Source organism: Mobula hypostoma, chromosome 8, assembly GCF_963921235.1.
Source record: "Mobula hypostoma chromosome 8, sMobHyp1.1, whole genome shotgun sequence".
Classification (NCBI taxonomy): domain Eukaryota; kingdom Metazoa; phylum Chordata; class Chondrichthyes; order Myliobatiformes; family Myliobatidae; genus Mobula; species Mobula hypostoma.
In genome coordinates, this window is record NC_086104.1 from 77868875 (window position 1) to 77893123 (window position 24249).

The window sequence follows — 24249 nt, forward strand, 5'->3', positions numbered from 1 at the left end:
CCCTTCGTTTCTCTTTCATTCCTGTGCCTTTCTTATAACCTCTTGATTTTTTCACACCGCAGTTCCCAAGGAGACAATGGATTGCGTACAGTAAGCATTTAAGAGAATCAAGCGGGGCAGTTGGCACATTTTGCATGCCACAGTTCCTGAGGTTTGCGTAGAGGGAGAGAGAATTTAAAAGAAGTGAGCAGTGGCAGTCAGCATTCTTTGTGCACCACAGTTTCCAAGGAAACATTAGATGGTGCGGAGGGAGAGAGAGAAAGAGAGAATTTAAAAGAAGCAAACAGGGACAGTCGGCACATTTTGCATACCATACTTCCGGAGGAGACATTAGATTATGTATAATTAGGCACTTGGCATGATCCAATAAAAATAGGTTAGGTTTAAGCGGAGCGGCCATTGTTACGAGTGGGAAGTTGAGGCTTAGGCGAGGAGAGGCGTAGGTCATAGGTAATTCTTTTCATTATGTATACATCTTTTCTTTCCTATTGAACTTTTAGAACAGTGGGGATGCCAGCAGGATAGTGAAATGCTCCATTTGCAAAGGCAGGGAGACTTCCAGTGTCCCTGAAGTCTACACCTGCAAGAAGTGCATCCAGCTGCAGCTTCTAACAGACTGCGTTAAGGAGTTGGAGTTGGAACTGGATTAACCCTGAAACAAACCAGAAATAGGAAGATCATACATTTTAACACATGGCTAGGGAGATGGTGCTGGAGGGAGAGCTTCATATTTTTGGGTCATTAGGCTCTCTTCCTGGGAAGGTGGGACCTGTACAAAAGAAATGGTTTGCACCTGAACTGGAGAAATCTAATATCTAGTGGGAAGGTTTGCTAGTGCTGCACGGTGGGGGCGGGGGGGGGGTGGTGTTTAAACTATAGGTGCAGGGGAGTGGTAAACAGAGTGCTAGAACAATAGCGAATTGGTTAAGGAGAAAGATGTAGTTAAGCTACATACAATGTCAGGAATCAAAAGGTTGAGCATTGAGGGCCTAATGTTCTGAGTTATGTATATTTCAATGCAGAGAGCATTATAATAGTAACTGCACTTACTTCTCTTCCCTCGCACCCTTCAACATCCAGCACACTGCTAGTGTCTTCCACAGTGAAGACTGATGCAAAATACTCATTTAGTTCATCTGCCATCTCCTTGTTCCCCATTATTATTTCTCCAGCCTCCTTTTCTAGCGGTCCTATATCCACTCTCATCTCTCAAGCTTTTACTATCCATATTGATATTGTTTGCTAGCCTGTTTTCATATTTCATCTTTTCCCACCTAATGATTCTTTAAATTGTTCTCTGTAGATTTTTAAAAGCTTCCCAATCCTCTGTCTCGCCACTAATTTTTGCTTTGTTGTATGCCCTCTCTTCTGCTTTGGCTTCCCTTGTCAGTCACAGTTGTACTACTTTGCCATTTGAGTATTTCTTCATTTTTGGAATACATCTATCTTGCACCTTCTTCATTTTTCCCAGAAACTCACACCATTGCTGCTCTGCTGTCATCCATGCCAGCATCTCCTTCCAGTTTACTTTGACCAACTCCTCTCTCATACCACTGTAATTTCCTTTACTCCACTGAAATACTGCTAAGTCAGACTTTACTTTCTCCCTATCAAACTTCAAGTTGAACTCAATCATATTGTGATCACTGCTCTCTAAGTGTTTTTACCTTAAGCTTCCTAATCACCTCTGGTTCATTACCTAACACCCAATCCAGTATAGCTGATCTCCTAGTAGCCTCAACAACAAACTGCTCTAAAAGCCATCTTATCAGCATTCAACAAACTTACTCTCAAGATCTATTACCAATCTTATTTTCCCAATTGACCTGCATGTTGAAATCTCCCATGACTATCATATTGCCCTTTTGATATGCCTTTTCTATTTCCCATTGTAATCTGTGGTCCACATCCCAGCTACTGTTGGGAGGCCTGTATATAACTGTCATCAGGGTGCTTTTGCCCTTGCAGTTTTTTAACTCAACCTACAAGGATTCAACATCTTCCGATCCTATGTCACATCTTCCAGCTGATTTGATGCCAATCTTTACCAGCAGAGCCATGCCACCCCCACCTCCTACCTTCCTGTCCCTCCAATACAACGTGTCACCTTGGAATTCAGCTCCCAACTACAATCCTTCAGCCACAATCAGTGATTTTGCGCAGATCTTCCCTCAGCCCATCCTCCTGCCACTCCTCCAGAGACAGGGTTCCTCTTGTTCCCACCCATTACCTCACTAGCCTCCACATCCAGCACATAACTCTCCGTAACCTCCGCCATCCCTAACAGGATCTCACCACCTAGCACGTTTCTCTCTCCTCCACTTTCTGCTTTCTGTGGGGATTGCGTCTACGGGACTCCCTTGTCCATTCATCCCTATGCACTGATCTCCATCCTGGTACCGATCCTTGCAAGCAGAACAAGTACCACACCTACCCCTACACATCCTACCTCACTACCATTCGGGGCCTCAAACATTCCTTCCAGGTGAGGCAACACTTCACCTGTAAGTCTGTTGGGATTATCTACTGTATCTGGTGTTCCCAGTGGGGCCTCCTGTATAATGGTGAGACGACGTAGATTGGGAGACTACTTCTCCAAGTACCTACACTCCGTCCACCAAAAAAATGGGATCTCCCAGTGGCCACCTATTTCAATTCTACTTCCCATTCCCATTCCGATATGTCAGTCCGTGGCTTCCTCAACTGCCGCGATGATGAGGACACACTCAGGTTGGAGGAGCAACAGTTTATATTCCATCCGGGTAGCAACCTGATGGCATGAACTTCCAGTGATTGCTCCCCCTGCCCCAACATTCCCCATTCCTGTTTCCCCCTCTCACTTTATCTCCTTACCAGCCCATCCCCCTTCCCTTTCTTCTGTAGTCTTCTACCCTCTCCTATCAGATTCCCCTTTCTCCAGCTGTTTATCTCTTTCACCTATCATTTACTACCTTGTACTTCTTCCTACCCTACCCCCACCTTCTTACTCTAACTGCTCATCTTTTTTTTTCAGTTCTGATGAAGGGTCTCAGCCTGAAACGTTGACAGTTTTCTTTTTTCCATAGATGCTGCCTGGCCTGCTGAGTTCCTCCAGTATTTTGTGTGTGTTGCAAGGTGTTTTCAGTGTTACCAGCTGATGTCTAACCGATTTCGCTTGTTCTAATTCAACCCAGGATCTTTCACAAGATGGAAAATACATTATTTTTTACTACTCAACTGACATTTTCCTGAAATACTCAACTAATAAATATAACATCCATATTTAACCAATTAGAATTAGAAAAGCAAAACATATTCTTTAATACATTGGATTACATACAAAAGATTAGATAAGAAGCAAACAAGACCAAGGGAGAATGCTGAAATAAGATGCTGCATTACTGACACTTCCAATTTCAAAAACTGTTTCGTTCTTCCAGAGGTTTAGTGATGTTACAATATTGCTATGGATGACCATGCAATTTCCACTGGGTCAGCTGTCATTCCTGTGACAAACACCATCAGTTGCCACTAAACACTGCCTGCACTGCTCCTTAGTTTGACTTGAAAGTGGCTGCTGATGTCGTAACAACTCAAGCTGATGGCATGAGCAAGTTGCTTACATACATCCGACTGCCCCACCATCCCCACAGCTCACTGAGTGAAAGCAGATGAAGTCCAGTGCTGAATTTGGCAAGGCCTTACGCCAAGCATAATGGATGACAAATGTTCTGCTGACCTGCCAATTATTTACAAAGATCAGATGTATAGAGCTGTGTCACCATCACCGAGTATCTGGGTGGATATTTAGTCATGAAAGTACATAGCATCACCTGATGAATGCTCCAGGTCCATTTTGCCTCGGGCATTAATGAGCAAACTGATTTTTCATACCACATTGTCTCTCTAGATTAAAAGAGCACATATTAAGAAGAGCGATAACTCGGAGATGTTAGAAGAGATGATCCATTTGGAGAAGGCTTGTTGTAACAAAACACAAGTAATCTTAGTTTATTTAAAAACGTAAACAACAGGAATTCTGCAGATGCTGGAAATTCAAGCAAGACACATAAAAGTTGCTGGTGAACGCAGCAGGCCAGGCAGCATCGCTAGGAAGAGGTGCAGTCGACGTTTCAGGCCTGACCTGCTGCGTTCACCAGCAACTTTTATGTGTGTTGCTTAATTTTAGTTTATTTTAGTTTTTTTTTCCTGAACGATAACTGGCCACATGTACAACTGTAGCTCAACAGGGTTGATTTAAACATTCTCTGACTGAACTCAAGAGTAATAGCAAATACATCATTGTGGTTTTGTCTGTTCTCAAAAACATTATTTGAACACACGATTTTCTTTTTAAAAAAACAAAAAGACGAGTATGGCACTCAACAGAACTGACGTTTTCTGCTCAAGCAAAAATTTTCAATAAGAAGAATCTCTCCTGAGTGTTCTACCTTAAAAAAAGCTTGAATAATGTGTTTTGAGATAAACATATGATCAAAGGAGTCATTCCTCTGGCAGCCAGCACTAGCGCACAAAAAGCACGGGCTCCATCAATCTGTTGTCTGACCTGAGAATGGCAGCTGATGTTATTAGCACCAGTGAGCTTATTACAGGCTCCCATCCAGACCTTCTCCACCCACCTTGATCTAAAATTCCACCACGTCTTTTATATTGACCAAAGGAGATAAAATCATTGGTATATAAATAAGACACAAATCCACTGACATATATTACAATTCTCAATATATGGCAGTGGACAGGAGCTTGGTAAGGAGATGGCTGAAGAAATTGATCGTGCGAGGAAAGAAGACAGAGTAATAATACCATATTTGGGCAGCAAGGTAGCATAGTCGTTAGCACAATGCCTTATAGAACAGACAACACAGGTTCAATTCCCACTGCTGCCTGTAAAGAGTTTGTACATTCGCCCCGCGACCACATGGGTTTCCTCCGGGTCCTCCAGTTTCCTCCCACAGACCAAAGACGTACCAGTTGGTAGGTTAATTGGTCATTGTAAATTGTCCCATAATTAGGTTCGGATTAAATCGAGGGATTGATGGCTGAAGTGGCTTGAAGGGCCAGAAGGGCCTATTCTGTGCTGTATCTCAACAAACAAGGAATATTTCTTAAACTGCTTCAACCAGCAAATGCAGTGACAGTGTTGGCTGAAGCCTCAGATTCATTTACTTTCCTCATCTCTTAACCAAGTAACTTCTCATGTAGAGAGAAACACAAGGGGAATCCACAATATCAGGCATAAACAGAATTAGATTCTGCTCTGAAGTCATAACAGGAGATGTGACGACGTGGGATTATACACGCGGAAGGGTTATTTAACAATCAGAAGGGAAATGATGTTCATGGAAATCCCCCGCTCGATGATCCCACCATCAGGAAAGGAGGAAAATAACATGACAAAATAAAGCCAGAAATTGTCTATAGTTTCACTTCTGTTATTCAGAACTGTTGAATATTTGAAAATGTAATTCTGGTATCAATATTTATTTAATATCTTTCATGAGAGAAAATACTCCATAGTACTTTGGATGAAGCAGGAAGTGAAGTAGAAAGATTAGGAGAGAGGTCTGGAATAACCATCAAATAACCCTACTGAAATCTAGGAGTGTGGTGTTCAAATCAGGTGACAATGATATTTACAAGAAATCAAGATATGACCTCTATAAAGCTATCAGGGATGCTAAAATACAATACCAGCCCAAAATTGAGTGCCAGACCAGCTGTCAGTTGTCACATGGCTTATATGTGCTGCAACAAATAATGTCAAGTAGCATTGCTGACAACAGTACATCCCTTCCCTATCTGCTTAATGCATTCTCTGCATATTTTGAACAGAAGGGGATTGGAATGTCACCATCCACCACAACAGTTTCAAATGCACTTCAACCCACAGCTACCACTGCAGATATTAGATCAAATTTCTGGTGAGTGAACCCCCTGAAAGCATCTGGCACAGATAGTTCCTGATTGTGTCCTTAGAACCTGTGTAGATCAGCTGGCATGTGTATTTGCTGACATTTTTAGCCTCGCCCTGCTTAACTGAGGTTTACACCTACTTTAAGAAGACCACTAACATCCTGGTACCTAAGACAAACAAAGTAACATGCCTTTATGACTGCCACCCGGTGGCTCTGAAATTCATAATCATAAAATGCTTTGAGAGGCTGGTCATGGCATGCATTGTCTCCCAGACAACCTTGACCCACAGCAAATCGCCTACCGCTAAAACAAGTCGATGCAGATAAAATCTCGCTGCCCCTACACTCATCTTTGGAGCATCTGGACATTAAAGACTACTATGTTTATTGACTACAGTTCCACCTTCAAAGCAAAATTGCACGTTAAACTCATCTTCAAATTCTGAGATCTGGGAGTCAATACCTCTCTTTACTACTGGATCTTTGATTTCATGACCAACAGGTCACAATCAGTAAGGACAGACAGCAACGATAATGGTGCACAAACCTGTATTCTCAGCTCCCTACTCTACTTCCTGTACACACACGACTACATGGCCAGATTCTGCTCTAACTCCATCTATAAGTTTGCAGATGATAGCACTGTAGTGGACTTCATCTCAAACAGGGATTTTTGTTGCAGTTTATTCATAGAAACTAATTCCTAGGTCTATAATTCACTACGCAGTTTACCAAGCAGATTAGAGTTAGACAAAGCATAGTTAAATATAATACATGTACACGAGAAAGGAAAAATAATTTCATTGATTATTTGTCTCTTAATATAAGTAAATGAAATGCATTTTTGCTTAAGAGTTACTAATTCCAATGCTTTTTAAAAAAATGAGGATTATATAACCTGCACAGAACAGTATAACCAGAAACATTACTTTCATATATTTATTTTTGTTCACCATAATTGTGAAATCTAAATATTGTTTATATGAATGTAGGTTTAATAAGCAAGTTTAAATGAGGACTCAAATATTTGAAAAAAACATTTCAAAGGCAAAAGATTTTTAGCAACTGTTACCATTATGAGTGCCTAAAGAAAATCAGAGAGAAATCAAGGTCTAGGAAGAAGTCTATTAATGGAGACTGCACTGGAATACAACATGCAGGTCTAACGTCCATAGCTTAGGTAATAAGACTAAATCAAAGATTCACAGACTGACTGATTCCTAGCGTATGAGTATGAGCACACTGCATTTAAACTCTGGAGTTTAGAAAAATCAGAAATGAGCTTATTGACATGTGCCAAATTTTTATCAGTTTTGATAGGATGGATGCAGAACTAATGTTTACCCTGGCTAGATTACCTAGAACCAGGGCTTAAGTCTCAAACTAAGAGATCATTCAGGATTGAGATGATAAGAAATTTCTTCATGTTGAGGCTAGAGACTGCAATTATCTACCCTGAGCTGTGGATGCTCAGTCACTGAATGCATTGAAGACAGAGATAGATTTTTTTTGGTATTAAGGAATATAGGGTTAGTGCAGAAAAGTGGTCCGAGGATAAAAGATCAGCCAAGATCTTGTTGAACAGAATTTTCTACTCCTGCTTATATTTCTTATGCCCTTATGCATTTGTAACTGGTAAATTTCTACCACGATATTTGCAATTGTGTAAAACTATTTTTAAAAATCTTGGTATAATCCTTGAATATACAAATGACAAAGAAGTAATTTCCATATATATTTGATGACCTATCTTAAGTATACACTTCCACTTACATTAGAGAATGAGGCCTAAACAGCTTATGTATTAGTATTATGCATGTCATGAATAAACAGGGACAGCTGTTTCTATTTAAGACTAAACATTCTTTTGCCTTCAAAACGCACAGGTCATCATAACTTCCCCTTTTGATGTTAAAAATAGAACAAATTAAAACTATTGGACTAACAACCCTTACATAAGAGTATCAACAATTAGCTTTTAATCATACCAGTTTCATACTCCACTATTGTTAAATGTCATTCCCACATGTCCTCTGATTTGCCATAAACTGCTAACCAGCCTACCAAAACATGCTTCTACACGGATGCAATTTAAGACCAAAAACAATAAGAAATAAAACGTATAAAGATACTTCTATCCTCATGAGAAATGGATGAGGTACCAAAGGAATGGAGAGTAGCAAATGTTATAACTTCATTCAAGGAAGGAAATAGGGATAATCTAGGTAATTATAACCCAGAGAGCCTTAAATTAGGGATAGGGAAGGTACTGGAAGGGATTCGCAGGTATAGGATTTATATGCATTTGAAAAAGCATGGCCTGTTAAAGATAGTAAGGTGAAAAAGGAGCTTGATGAGGGCAAAGCAGAATCAAAACCCGGACTCCACTGCCATCAATGCAGGTTCCAATGACCTCGGACACCTCCAAAGTGCTGACTGCGCAACCTCCAACTTTGCCTCCAGCCTTGATCTCTAGGCTGGATCTTCACGTGCTGCCGCTGGAACCCCCGTCTCCCCTTCCCCACCACCACTCCACAATCCTGTCTCTCTCAGGTCCCACCGCCAACTCTTGGGCCCTCGGAGACTCCATCTTCCACTCACCTCGCCATCCCTGAACACCCCAAATCTCCCTTCCCCTCAGACACTACCAACTCCCTTCCCCCCTCTGATCACAGCTCTCATCTAGCTCAACATCCCCTCCAACCCTCCCTTCTCTGAGGCAGAAGATTCTGTCCTCGGTAAGGGCCTCACTTTTGTCCCCCTGCACCCACACCTCAGTGAGTTCCACGCCTGCCACGATGCTGAGCTCTTCTTTCGCCGCTTCCTTCTCCGAGCCTATTTCTTTGGCAAGGACTCTCCACTCCGCACCTTCTCCCATCTCCAATCCTCCTCCTCTTCCTGGACACCCCACCCTGGTCTTCCGCCTGTTCTAGACCTTTTCATTGCTAATTGCCAACGATACATCAACAATCTAGACTTCAACACACCTCTCTCCAATTCTAACCTCACTCCTTCTGAACGCTCTGCTCTCCATTTCCTCCGCACCAATCCTAACCTCACCATCAAACCCGCAGATAAGGGAGGTGCTGTAGTAGTCTGGCAGTCTGACCTCTACCTTGCTGAGGCCCAGCGCCAACACTCAGACACCTCCTCTTACTTACCCCTCAAACAGAACCCCACTAAGGAACACCAGGCCATTGTCTCCCACACCCATCACCAACTAATTCTCCAAAGCTTCCGCCATCTCCAACGGGATTCCACCACCAAGCACATCTTTCACTCCCTCCACCCCTCCCCCATGTTCTGCTTTCCACAGGGATTGCTTCCAATGCAACTCCCTTGTCCATTCATCCCTCCCCACTGATCTCCCTCCTGGCACTTATCCTTGCAAGCAGAACAAGTGCTGCATCTGCCCCTACACCTCCTCCCTCACTATCATTCAGGGTCCCAAGCAGTCTTTCCAGATGAGCTAACACCTCATATGATGCGTCTGGTGCTCCTGGTGTTGCATCCTGTATATCAGTGAAATTCAACATAGATTGGAAGACCGCTTTGCCGAGCACCTGCGTTCCATCTGCCAGAAAAAGCCGGATCTCCCAGTGGTCATCCACTTTTATTTCCCATTCTGACATGTCTATCCATTTCTTTCTGAACATCAGGCCAAACCAGTTCCCTCCATCATTGTTGTGATGAGGCCATAATTATGTAGGAGGAACAACACCTTATATTCCATCTGGGTAGCCATAACCTGATGGCACGAACATCGATTTCTCGAACTTCCAGTAATGCCCCACCCCACCCCCCTCTCCTTCGCCATTCCCTGTCCTCCTTTCCTTTTCTCACCTTATCTCCTTGCCCACTCATCACCTCTCTCTGGTACTCCTCCCACCTTTTCTTTCTTCCATGGGCTTCTATCTTCTATCTGACTCCCCCTTCTCCAGCCCTGTATCTCTTTCACCAACGAACATCCCACTCTTTAGTTCATCCCTCCCCCCTCCACGTTTCACCTATCACCTACCACCTATCACCTGGTGTTTTTCTCTCTCCCCTCTGCCCACCTTTTAAATCCACTCCTCAGCTTTTTTTCTCCAGTCCTGCCGAAGGGTCTCAACCCAAAACGTCAACTGTACTCTTTTTCATAGATGTTGCCTGGCCTGTTGAGTTCCTCCAGCATTTTATGTGTGTTGCTTGGACTTCCAGCAACTGCAGATTTTCTCTTATTTGTGAAAGCAGTAGAAATTATCTACAAGACTCTAAGAATATAAAAAAAGGAACAGGAAGAGACCATCTGCCCTATCGAGCCTCCTCTGCTGTTCAGTAAGATCATAGCTGATCTTCACATGGACTCAGCTCCACTTACCTGCCTTTTCCCCATCACATTAATTCCCCAACTGTGGAATAATCTGTGCCTTACATCCAGGTGGCTGGGCAGTGCAGCTCATTGGCCTTGTAAGGCCTGCTCCATGATGCATCTCCAAATAAAAAAGTAAATACTATCTATGTTTAGCGAAATAGCCTTGACTGCTTTTCTGGACAGAGAAGTCCACAGATTCACTATTTTCAAGGAAGAGCAGTTGCTCCTCATCTCTATTCTATATCTACTCAGCTGAATCTTGAAGCTAGGTCCTCTAGTTTAATTCTCACTTACCAGGGAGAGTTAATTGGGAACAATTATTTTTGGGAAATTCCACATTGGACATGTGGAAAATGTTTAAAGACCAATTGTACAGAGTACAGAATTGGTATTTTCCAGTAAGAAGGACAAGGATAGCAAGGTAAGGGAACCTTGGATGTCGAGAGAGGTGGTGAGTTTAATCAAGAAGAGAACAGAAGCATATGTAAGGTTTCGGAATTTGAAATCAACTAGAGGTTTTCAGTATTATAAAGAATCCAGGAAAGAACTCAAGAAGGGAATTAAAAATCCAGGAGGGGCCACGAACAACCCTTGGCAATTAGGAAAGCATTCTATGTTGTAGATTGCAAAGAAGACCGCAAAGGACACAGTGGGATATAGGTAAGTTGCAGATATAGGTGGAGAAATGGCAGATGGAATTTAATCCAGCCAAAGTGAAGTGCTGCACTTTGGGAGATCAAATGTAAGGAGACAGTACACTGCCAACAACAAGGCCCTTAACAGCGTTGATGAGAGCAGAGGGACCGTCCTTGAACTTGTTATTCAAGTTCATAGCTCCCTGAAAGTGGTTACACAGGCTGATAGGGTAGTTAAAAATGCATAGGGCATGCCTGCCTTTATTAGAAGAATTGAGATCAAGTGTCAGAAAGTTATGCTGCAGCTTTATAAAACTTGTGCTAGCCCACACGTGGAGTATTGCATTCAGTTCTGCTTCCCCTATTATAGATGCTGAAGCTTTAGAGAGGTGCAGTAGAGGTTTTCTAGGATACTGCATGGATTGGCACACATGTACTATAAGGAGAGATTGGACAAACTTGGGTTGTTTTCTCTGGAGCGGTGCAAGCAGAGGGAAGATCTGACACAGGTTTATAAGATTTTGAGAGGTATATATAAGAGTAGATAGCTAGTATCCTTTTTTTTTAGCTATATGAACTTAATTAGCTTGGCACAAACTATGGGCCAAAGGGCCTGTTCTATATAAAACTTCACTCAAACCACACTTGGAATATCGCATGCAGTTCCGGTCTCCCCATTATATGAAGAACGTGAAGCCTGTGAAGAGGGGTCAGGTGAGGTTCACTGACTGAATTAGTAGATATGAGCTATAAAGTTGGACAAACCTGTGTTATTCTCTCTAGAGTGACAGAAGCTGAGAGAAGACCTGATAAGAGACTTTTAAGATTATGAAAGGCATAGATATGCTAGACAGTCAGAATCTTTGCTCCAGGGTAGCAATGTCAAACATCAGAGGATATGCTTTTAATGTTAGTAAAACAAATAAATATGGCATTTTTTAAAACAGAGAGAGTGGTAGGTGCCTGGAAGAGATTACCCTTGGGTAGTAGTGGAAGCAGGAGTTCAGTGGAGTTTTAAGAGATTTTTAGATAGACATGTAAATGAAGGGAATGGAGGGAGATTCTGTGGACGTGAACAGGACACCTGGATGGTATGTTGCCTCCCTGGTGCCAGGGTCAGGGATGTCTCAAATCACGTCCACAACATTCTGGAGAGGGAGGGGGTGCAGCCAGATGTTTTGGTACATATTGGTACCAATGACATAGGAAGGAAAGGCAATAAGGTCCTGAAAAGAGAATTTAGAGAGCTGAGAAGCAGGACCTCCCAGGTAGTAATTTCTGGATTGCTGCCTGTGCCACGCGCCAGAGAGGGTAGAAACAGGACGATCTGGCAGATAAATGTGTGGCTGAGAAGCTGGTGCAGGGGGCAGGGTAGGACTTCAGGATCTTGGATAATTGGGATCTCTTCTGGGGGAGGTATGACCTGTTCAAAAGTGACAGGGTTGCACTGAACCCAAGGGGGAGCAATAATATAAGGGGGAGCTGTTGGGGAGGGCTTAAACTAACTTGGCTGGGGGTGGGAACTGGAGAGAAGAGACTCAGGAAAGGATGGATGGTAAAAAAGTAAAGATAGTGTGCAGATTGTCAGGAAAGGCCGGCAGGTGACAGGACTTAGTTGCAACTAACAGGCTGAGTATCAAATTATTAGGGATGCATAATCAGAAAGGATAGCAATTACAGTACTCAGGGTGTTGTATATAAATGCGAGTAGTATAAGAAATAAGGTGAATGATCTTGTTGCAATATTACAGATTACCAAGTATGATATTGTGGCCATCACTAAATTGTGGCTGAAGGATGGTTGTAGTTGGGAGCTGAATATCCAAGGTTACATGTTATATCGGAGGGATAAGAAGGTAGGCAGAAGGGGTGATGTGGCTTTATTGGTAAAGGATCAGTAGAAAGATGTGACAAAGGATCAGAAGATGTTGAATCCTTGTGGGTTGAGTTAAGAAACTGCAAGGGTAAAAGGACGTTGATAACAGTTATATATGGGCCTCCCAACAGTGGCTGGGAGGTGGACCACAGGTTAAAACAGGAAATAGAAAAGGCAAATCAAAAGGGTAAAGCTATGGTGATCATGGGAGATTTTAACATGCAGGTCGATTGGGAAAATCAGGTTGGCAATGGATCTCAAGAGAGTGGGTTTGTTGAATGCCAAAGAGATTGCTTTTTAGAGCAGTTTGTCATTGAGCCTACTAGCGGATCAGCTATACTGGATTGGGTGTTATGTGATGAACTAGAGTTTAAGAGTAAGAGAACCCTTAGGAGCCAGTGATCACAATATGATTGCGTTCAACTTGAAATATGATTGCGTTCAACTTGAAATATGATAAGGAGAAAGTAAAGTCTGATGTAGCAGTATTTCAGCAGAGTAAGGTAAATTACAGTGGTATAAGAGGAAGTTGGCCAAAGTAAATTGGAAGGACCTGCTGGCAGGGATGCCAGTAAAGCAGCAATGGCGTGCGTTTCTGGGAAAAATGAGGAAGGTGCAGGACAGATGTATTCCAAAAATGAAGAAATACTCAAATGGTAAAATAGTACAACCACAGCTGACAAAGGAAGTCAAAACTATTGTAAAAGCAAAAGGGCATAAAACAAAGCAAAAATTAGTGAGAAGATAGAGGATTGTGAATTTTTAAAAACCTACAGAGAGCAATTTAAAAAATCATTAGAAGAGAAAAGATAAAATATGAAAGCAAGCTAGCAAATAATATCAAAGTGGAGAGTAAAAGTTTTTTCAAGTATGTTAAAAATAAAAGAGAAATGAGAGTGGTTACAGGACTGCTGGAAAATGAGGCAGAAGAAATAATAACGAGGGACAAGGAGATGGCTGATGAACTAAGTGAGTATTTTGCATTACTCTTCACTGAGGAAGACACTAGCTGTATGCCTGATTTTGTAGTGTGTGAAGGAAGAGAAGTGGGTCCAGTTACTGTTACAAGAGAGAAGGTGCTCAAAAAGCTGAAAGACCTAAAGGTACATAAGTCTCCCGGACCAGAGGAACTACACCCTAGGGTTCTGAAAGAGGTAACGCTAGAGATTGTAGTGGTATTAGAAATTATATTTCAAAAATCATTGGACTCTGGCATAATGCCAGAGGACTGGAAAATTGCAAATGTTTCTCCACTCTTTAAGAAAGGAGGAAGGCAGCAGAAAGGAAATTATAGACCAGTTAGCCTGACCTTAGTGGTTGGGAAGATGTTGGAGTCAATTGTTAAGGATAAGGTAATGGAGTACTTGGTGACAAAGGACAAGGTAGTACAAAGTCAGCATGGTTTCTTTCAGGGAGAATCCTCCCCCAACGAATCTGATGGAATTCTTTGAGGAGATTACAAGTAGGATAGATAAAGGGGATACAGTGGATGTTGTACATTTGGACTTTCAGAAGGCCTTTAGCAAGGTGCCACACATGAGGCTGCTTACCAAGTTAAGAGCCCGTGGTATTACAGGAAAGTTACGAACATGGTTAGAGCATTGGCTGATTGGCAGAAGGCAGCGAGTGGGGATAAAAGGATCCCTTTCTGGTTTGCCACCAGTGACTAGTGGTGTTCCAGAGGGGTCGGAGTTGGGACCACTTCTTTTTATGCTATCAGACGTCCCATCTCTCCCAGAAGTTCCGGGAGTCTCCTGCATATTAATAGTGGCTCCCTGATGCCCGCAAATTATATACAATATCATGGAAATCAATTTTTTTGAGAGACGGAGAGGGAGAGGGAGAGGGAGACCGAGAAAGCAAGCGCGAGAGAGCAAGCACGAATGAGAGCGACCACGAGCGAGAGAGTTCCAAAAAAAAGTCTGTGGCAGAGTGTTCCAAAAAAAAATATAAAACGTACGTCACCCCAGACTACACTAAAGTGTACCCCTGCCTAGTAGGGGTCAAAAATAATGACAGTGTTGCTCGCTGCACTGTTTGCTACAGTGACTTTTCTATTGCCCATGGTGGGTTAAGACTGTAAAAGACATGTTGAGGTAAGTTAACAGGTGTCATTCGTTCATTAGCATAGCGAACGTCATTTAAACTAGCTAGCTAGCTGCTAAGGAGCTACTCTGTTGCAGACATCCTACCTCTCCCGGAATTCTCCTACAAATTGATGGTGCTACCTCCCTGAAATGAGTTTTTGCAGGGTGGTATGTCTGTGCTATATATAAATGATTTAGATGATGGAAAAGATAGCTTTGTTGCCATGTTTGCAGATGATATGAAGATTGGTGGAGGGGCAGGTAGTGTAGAGGAAACAGGTAGGATGCAGAAGGACTTAGACAGATTCGGAGAATAAGCAAGAAAGTGGCAAATGAAATACATGTTGGAAAATGCATGGTCATGCACTTTGATAGTAGAAATAAATGTGCGTACTATTTTCTAAACGGGGAGAAAAGCCAGGAATCTGAGATACAGAGGGACTTGGGAGTTCTTGTGCAGAACACCCTGAAGGTTAACTTGCAGGTTGAGTCGGTGGTGAGGAAAGCAAATGTCATAGCATTCATTTCAAGAGGTTTAGAATATATGAACAGGGATGTGATGCTGAGGCTTTATAAGGTACTGGTGAGGCCTCACCTTGGGTATTGTGAACAGTTTTGGGCCTCCATTGTGCTGGTAATGGAGAGGGTCCAGAGGAGGATCATAAGGATGATTCCAGGAATGAAAGGATTATCATACGAGGAACGTTTGATGGCTCTGGGTCTATACTCGCTGGAATTCAGAAGGATGAGGGAGGATCTCAGTGAAACTTTTTGAACTTTGAAAGGCCCAGACAGAGTAGATGTGGAAAGGGTTTCCACATCCACAGTCCTTTCAAAACAGAGATGCGGAGAAATGTCTTTAGCTTAGGGCGGTGAATTTGTGGAATTTGTTGCTACATGCAGCTGTGGAGGCCAGGCAATTGAGTGTATTTAAGGAAGAGCTTGATAGGTTCTTGATTGGACATGGCATCAAAGGTTATGGGGAGAAGGCTGGGAACTGAGGTTGAAGAGGAGGTTGCAAAAAAGGAGCAGCCATGATTGAATGGCGGAGCAGACTCGATGGGCCAGATGGCTGAATTCTGCTCCCATGTCTTATGGATATCGATTATACAGAGCAAGAGGAGGATGCTTAGATAAATTAGCGTCAGGACCGACACAACATGGGCTGAATGGTCAATCTACTATTCCAGGGGTCTCCAACCTTTTTTGCACTGCGGACGGGTTTCATATTGACAATATTCTTGCGGACCGGCCGACTGGGGGGAGCGGGTAGGGTTGCCAACGGACAAAAGTAGCAGTCAAATACGTCGTTTACGAGACTACAATGACCATGAAGCCTTGCGCGGGTACAAGTGTGCATGCATGTAGGTACCCATTTTTTCTATAAATCGTTTTCGGCAATTCTGTTCAGGGGCGGGCGGGGGTGGTGTTAATCATGACCGGAATATCGGTGATAAGTGGCTAATATACTCAATTTCGTTTCTAAAAGGGTTTATCTAACGAATTTAATATTAAACACACAGTGCATATTTCCCTCGCATGAATATAGCAATAAGTCAATTATCAGGGGAGCTGAACAAAGTGTTGAATGAACTTCCAGTAGCAGTGGTAGAGGCAGGTTCGACATTATCATTTAAAGAAAAATTGGACAGGTACATGGACAGGAAAGGAATGGAGTGTTATGGGCTGAGTGCAGGTTGGTGGGACTAGGTGAGAGTAGCGTTCGGCACGGACTAGATCGGCAGAGATGGCCTGTTTCTGTGCTGTAATTATTATATAATTATTATATTATAAGTCAATAGCATTGTAACATTTTAAATATCGTTTGGATATTAAACACACAGCACATATTTTCCCCGTATGAACATATAAAATCATTGCAACACACCAATATCGCTGAATCAGGGGGAGCCCTGGGCTTGTTTTCCTGCAACAAGACGGTCCTATCGAAGGGTGACGGGAGACAGCAATACTCGAAGGAGGTTCCTTATGTCCGGTCTACTCCGCAATTTGGTTTTCGTTGCATTCATTGCAGAGATATGTTGGAAATGGAAGCAACGTTTTCAGTGCTTTCCCGGCTATCTCAGGATATTTAGCCTTGACTTTGATCCAGAACGCCGGCAGAGATGTTACGTCAAACATACTTCTCAGCCCGTCGTCAATTGCAAGCTCGAGGAGTTGATCTCCTTCCCGCGCTGACATGGATGACACGCGGGTAATGACCTCGCATGCGTAATGGCTCAACAGTGGGCGTGACAGGGAACGAGGAAAGATGCAGCTGACTCATATCGCCAAATCATATCGTTTCCTCGCGGCCCGGTAGCGCATGCCTTGCGGCCCGGTACCGGTCCACAGCCCGGTGGTTGGGGACCACTGTACTATTCTACTGTTCTATGTATATCTGGAATAACACTTACATTCCTTTGAATAAATTATGACATCCAGCTTCTGGTGTCAATTTGTTAATTAATGTAAAGAATGAGATACACTTAAAAAGAAATGTTATGCAGCTCCTTCCCAACTTGAAATCTTGCAGGGTTGGAATGCAGAAAAACTCTGACATATTATAGTTCTATTTTCAAACGGAGCTGCCTTCTTTACCTTCAAGCAGTGACAGCAAATGTCATTTGGGTTGACATGCAAAATGCTGGAGGAACTCAGCGGGCCAGGTAGCATCTACGGAAAAACGTACAGTCCTATGTGGCCACTGAGAGATCCCACTTGTTCTGGTGGACTGCTTGGCGAAGCAGTCTCCCAATTTAGGCTGGATCTCATCGATATACAGGAGGCCACACCAGGAGCACCGAACACAGTATATGACCCCAACAGACTTACAGGTGAAGTATCGCTTCAACTGGAAGGACTGTTTAGGGCCCTGAATGGTAGTGATGGAGGTAGTGTAGGGGCAGGTGTAGCACAAGCAGGATCTTCCAGTGGCCACCCATTTTAATTCCACTTCCCATTCCCTTTCTGATACGTCCATCCATAGCCTCCTCCATTGTCGTGATGAGCCCACACTAAGTTGGACCTTATATTCCGTTTGGGTAGCCTCCAACCTGATGGCATGAACATCGATTTCCCAAACTACCGGTATTGCCACCACCCCCTCTCTTCACTGTTTCCATTCCCCTCCTCCCTCTCTCACCTCATCTCCTTGCCTGCCCATCACCTCCTTCTGGTGCTCCTCCTCCCACCTTTTTCTTTCTTCCATGGCCTTTTGTCTCTTTCACCCATCAATTTTCCAGCTCTTTACTTCATCCCTCCCCCTCCAGGATTCACCTGGTATTTCTCTCTCCCTTCCTCCCACCTTTTAAATCTACTCCTCAGCTTTTTTTCCCCCTCCAGTCCTGCCAAAGAGTCTCAGCCTGCAACATTGACTGTACTTTTTTCCATAGATGCTGCCTGGCCTGCTGAGTTCCTCCAGCATTTTGTGAGTATTGTTTGGATTTCCAGCATCTGCAGATTTTCTCGTTTGTTATCTGGGATCCAAGATTTCAGAAAATACCTTGCTTCTTTGTACTTGTTCTAATATTAAACTTCATTACCAGGATACCGTGGCCAAGTGGTTAAGGTGTTGGTCTAGTGATCGGAAGGTCGCTAGGTCGAGCCTCAGCTGAGGCAGCATGTTGTGTCCTTGAGCAAGGCACTTAACCACACATTGCTCTGCGACAACACCGGTGCCAAGCTGTATCGGCCCTAGTGCCCTTCCCTTGGACAACATCGGTGGCGTGGAGAGGGAAGACTTGTAGCATGGTCTTCCATACAACCCTGCCCAGGCCTGCCTGGCACAAATCCATGGTCTCACGAGACTAACGGACGCCTATTACCAGGATACAACATCTTAAAAATCCTGTGGGATGATGGTAGATGTGACTAAATATTTTGAAGTTTTACAAAACAGATTCATAATAGATTTTATCATTTCAATTGATAGAATTAAAGATACATACAATCATTTGTTCTTCAGCCATTCTTTTCTTTGGACCAGCTTCACAGGGTGTCAAACATACTATAAAACGATCAGGGAACATGGTAAGTCCTAAAAAGAAAAAGATTCATTTGTTCATTTAATGTTTAAATATCTGCACCAAAATTTGTTGGTGCTACTAATACAGATCCTTCCCAGGTTACGATAGCATTCTGATCCCAAAAACAGTCTATGACTCCAACAGTTCACAACTTAGAAGCAACTGCTCTGAACAGAATCCTCACATGGCAGAAGATGCTTGCAGCAGTGCAGCAACTGGTAACCTTATCTCCCCCCATCTTTCAAATGCTTGTTCATATATCCAAGCTATACACAAGTCAGGCATTCATAAGCTGACGAGGACCTTTGTTTTTAAGTATTTGCACTAAAAATCAAAAATGGGCACATTATATTTTAAGGAAGGACTTAAAATAACATTGCTGTATCTTGAAATAACAAATTATTTTACCGGTCAGAAAGTAATATAATGACCACATTACTTAGATCACCTATAATAAAATGTACTGTTGTAAAATAATTAACCATCATACTGTGTATATCAATTTTATCAAAGATTTTCAGTATGGGCGTTAATGCATAGAGACCATATTTGGACTTATTTATAGGTATTTGCAAAATTATGCTTCTCTAATGCACCATACTAATCTCTAAAAGCAGCTTGAAATTAAGATGTGCAAACTCTGTTCTCAAAGTCTTGGTTGCTAAAAATAATTTTTCAATACTGAAACATAATTATGATCACTAAGGGGGAAAAGAGGAAAGGGAAAAATTCTTGTAGAACTAGCCCAATGATAAAAGGCATGCAAAATAAATGTAGCACTTTGTTTCCTCTCCTGTGATGCCTCAGTCTTAACCCTCTCCGTTTTACTGACTTTCTCCAGACCAGCAACACCAACCAGCACTAATCCTACACCTCTCCACTGTTAATCAACTTCCAGCAACTTTCACCTCTTTCCAAAGATCGTTCCATTCTTCCAGTATCAATCTTGAGCGCTCAAACATTTACCTCAACTCTAAACTCTGTAATTCACTTCTGAAACTTGCCTAGCTCTCTATTCCTTTAAGACACTTCTTAAATTCAGCTGGTTTTATTATTCATCTTGCCAACACATGGCATCAAATATCATTTGACAACAATCCTATTAAAACTGCTAATCATTTGCAAGTTGTTTTACAACTACAACTACATAGATTATTTAGCATCAGTTTTCTCAGTTAGGCTATATATTTGATGGGAATTTATAACATTTCCACACATCCTTACATTTCCATACAAACAGTTATTTCATTGTCAGAAAACGACAAAGAGTTCACTTCATTTCAGAAGATGGTATCATTTCTTTAAATGTCACTCCACTCTTTAAAAAGGGATGGAGGCAAAAAAAAGGAAATTATAGGCCAGTTAGCCTAACTTCAGTGGTTGGGAAGAAGTTGAAGTCTATTATTAAGGATGGAGTTTTGGGGTACTTGGGGTACAAAGTCAACATGGTTTCCTTCAGGGGAAATCTTGCCTAATAAATCTGTTGGAATTCTTTGAGGAAATAACAAGCAGGATAGACAAGGGAGGGTCAGAAGATGTTGTTTGCCTGGATTTTCAGAAGGCCTTTGACAAGATGCTGCACATGAGGCTCCTTAACAAGATAAGAGCCTATGGTATTACAGGAAAGATGCTAGCATGAATAGATTGGCTGACTGACAAGAGGCAAAAAAGAGGGAATAAAGCGGCCTTTTCAGGTTGGCTGTTGGTGACTAGTGGCCTTCCACAGGTGTCAGTATTGGGACCGCTTCTTTTCACATTATATGCCAATTATTTGGATAACAGAATTAATAGTTTTGTGGTCAAATTTGCAGACAATATGAAAATGGGTGAAGGGAAGGTAGTGTTGAGGAAGCAGGGAGTCCACAGAAGAAGGACTTAGACAGATTGGGAGAATGGTCATGCACTTTGGTAGAAGGAATAAAGGCATAAACTATTATCTAAACGGGGAGAAAATTCAAAAATCAGAGGTGCTAAGGGACTTGGGAGTTTTTGTGCAGGACACCCTATAAAGTTAACTTACAGGTTGGGCCAGTGGTAAGGAAGGCAAATGCAATATTAGCATTTATCTTGATAGGATGAGAATATAAAAGTAAGGATGTAATGCTAATGCTTTATAAGGCAATGGTCAGATTGCATTTGAAGTATTGTGAGTAATTTTGGTCCTCTTATCTCAGAAAGAATGGGGGGCAGGGGAACCTCCCTGAAACCTATCAAATATTGAATGACCTAGATAGAGTGGATGTGGGGAGGATGTTTCCTATAGTGGTTGAGTCTTGGACCAGAGGGCATAGCCTCAGAATAGAGGGGTGTCCACTTAGAACAGAGATAAGGAGGAATTTCTTTAGTCAAAGGGTAGTGAAACTATGGAATTCATTGCTGCAGCCGGCTATGGAGGCCAAGTCATTAGGTATATTTAAAGCGTAGGTTGACAAGCTTTTGATTAGTCTGGGCCTCAAAGGCTACAGGAAGAAGGCAGGAGAATGGGGTTGAGAAGGATAATAAATCAGCCATGATTGAATGAGGGAGCAGACTTGATGGGCCAAATGGCCTAACTTATGTTTTATGGTCTGATGAATCCTTTCAATCAAAGTTCTGACTTGGTATTGAAGAAAAAGTGTACTTTTTCAATCTGTTTAAGGTATTTTAAACATTAATCAACACTCTAATTTTATTTGAAATATTTCCCATAGAAAGCTTAAAATACAACACGATACAAATTTATACCACTAGTCCAAGGCGGTCAGGGGGCAAACATTATGGTATGTAAAAGACAGTTTGTAGAATGAGGAACCTCGTAATGATAAGCAATTTTAATTTCTTGCTCATTTTCAATATTTTGCATACTGTGGGAGTAGGACCGAGCAGTTCAAGAGGAGGATGGCCTGCTTCCTTAGAGTTACAACAGACCCAGTGAAATACAGATCATTCTTGGCTCAAGACTCCCAGACAGCATCTGGTAAAAGAATACTTTTTTTTCTGATATAGCAAGCTGAACAGCAGCATTCAACTTCAGATGGCCTAATTCTGCTCTTTGGTCATTGTAAAGTGTCCTGCGATTAGGTTAGTGTTAACTGGGGTTTATTAGGGCAGCATGGCTCAAAGGGCCAAAAGGGCTTACTCCGTGCTGCACCACTAAATAAATAAATATAGAGTTTGAAAAAGGTGGGAAAATGGCTTTTGGCGTACGTTACTTTAAGTGTTTTTCACGCAAACCAATAATGCAAAGTTCAACAGTAAAGTAAAATTTGGATCCATTTATTCAAAAGTGGGACGACAGTAGGAAATGTAGTAGTTATATATAAAGGTTTTGCATAGTATGCTTAGTACTGTAATCTCAATCAATATGCTGCACTACTTGATCTGATTCATTGAATGGAGAAAGTAGGGCCTAAAAGTACAAATGAGAACCAGTGAGCAGAATTATAAGGTTCAGTGCAAGAATAATAAAAAAGAGTAAAAAGAGAATAAGGGCTCTTGACCAAAAGAAAGTAAATTAGAGCAAAATGAATCAAGGATCTTGCTCATATTATCAAAAAGCACACCTTTGCAGATAGACTTCAGATCAGCAATGAGATATATTCAGAAAGGTATGACTCGAGAGAGCAATCAAGAGGTATACAAAAGTGAGAGAGATCGGCTGGTTGAATAGTTTGGCAACAACAACGTCACACTCAATGTCAGTAAGACAAATAAACTGTGGGCTTCAAGAAAGGGGAGTCAGGAGAACGCAAACCAGTCCCAACACACTACTTCAGAGGTTTAGTGAGATTTAATATGCAGCAAAGGCTCTTGCAAGTTTCTACGGATGTACAATAGATATCAAGTTCCAAGTTGGAAGCCCAGGCTAACCAGAGGGATGCCAGTAGACTATGGCAGGGTCTAAATGAGATCACTGGGCGCAAAGAAAAGGCTGGGAATATCAATAACTGTGGCACTTCTCTTCCTAATGAACTTAACGTATTCTACGCAAGATTCGAACAGAAGAGGAGCGCCCCGCTCCCTCCGGATGAACCGGACCTGGTGGCATCAAGATTCATCATCACCAAGGAGGACGTTAGAAGGGCCTTCCTAAAGATAAATCCAAACAAGGCTGGGTTCTCTGGGCCTGTGCAAGCGAGCTAGCTGGAATGTTTGCTAACATCTTCAACTGCTCTTTGCTTTAGTCCAAGATCCCCTCGTTTTTTAAGAAGGCAACGATAATCCCAGTGCCGAAGAAGAGCAAGGTGGCATGCCTGAATGACTATCAACCTGTGGCTCTAACATCAATTGCTATGAAGTGCTTCGAGAGATTGGTTATGGCACACATCAACCACAGCCCACCGGTCAACCTCGACGCTTTGCAATTCGCCTACCAGAGCAACAGGTCAACTGCAGATGCCATCTCTCTGACCCTACATTCCTCCTTAGGACACCTGGAGAATAAAGACGCATATGTAAGGCTCCTTTTCATTGACTACAGCTCTGCCTTTAATACCATCATTCCAAATAAACTGATTCCTAAGCTCCAGAACCTGGGCCTTAGCACTCAGATCTGCAGCTGGATTTTCAACGTCCTCACAGACAGGACCCAGGCTGTAAAAATAGGGGACAAGCTCTCCTCTACAATCACTCTGAGCACCGGTGCCCCACAAGGTCTGTGTACTCAGCCCCTGCTGTACTCACTGTACACCCATGATTCTGTAGCCAAGTTTCCATCAAACTCAATATATAAGTTTGCTGATGACACAACAATTGTAGGCCGTATCTTGGGTAATGATGAGTTTGAGTACAGAGAGGAAATTAAGAACCTGGTGGCATGGTGCAAAAACGATAACCTATCCCTCAACGTCAGCAAGACAAAGGAATTGGTTGTTGACTTCAGAAGGAGTAGCAGACCGCATGACCCAATTTACATCGGTGGTGCGCAAGTGGAACAGGTCAAAAGCTTTAAGTTCCTCGGGGTCAATATCACAAATGACCTGACTTGGTCCAACCAAGCAGAGTTCACTGCCAAGAAGGCCCACCAGCGCCTTTACTTCCTGAGAAAACTAAAGAAATTTGGCCTGTCCGCTAAAGCACTCACTAATTTTTATAGATGCACCGTAGAAAGCATTCTTCTAGGATGCATCACAACCTGGTATGGAAGCTGTCCTGTCCAAGACCGGAAGAAGCTGCAAAAGATCGTGCACAGCACATCACACAAACCAATCATCCGTCCTCGGACTCACTTTACACTGCACGCTGTCGGAGCAGTGCTGCCAAGATAATCAAGGACACAACCCACCCAGCCAACACACTTTTCGTCCCTCTTCCCTCTGGGAGAAGGCTCTGGAGCTTGAAGACTCATACGGCCAGATTTGGGACAGCTACTTTCC

The 24249-nt window shown here is 42.5% G+C and overlaps 1 protein-coding gene across 4 annotated transcripts in view; it reads right to left on the reverse strand.

The window, feature by feature from the left end:
• The window catches only part of slx4ip (SLX4 interacting protein), a 141825-nt gene that overhangs the window by 24895 nt on the left and 92681 nt on the right, over positions 1 to 24249 (reverse strand). For all 4 annotated transcript variants that reach the window (XM_063056154.1, XM_063056155.1, XM_063056156.1 and 1 more), the window contains one exon: positions 18818 to 18906. In XM_063056154.1, coding sequence (XP_062912224.1) covers positions 18818 to 18906 — 89 coding nt within the window. The remainder of the gene's footprint in view (positions 1 to 18817; positions 18907 to 24249) is intronic.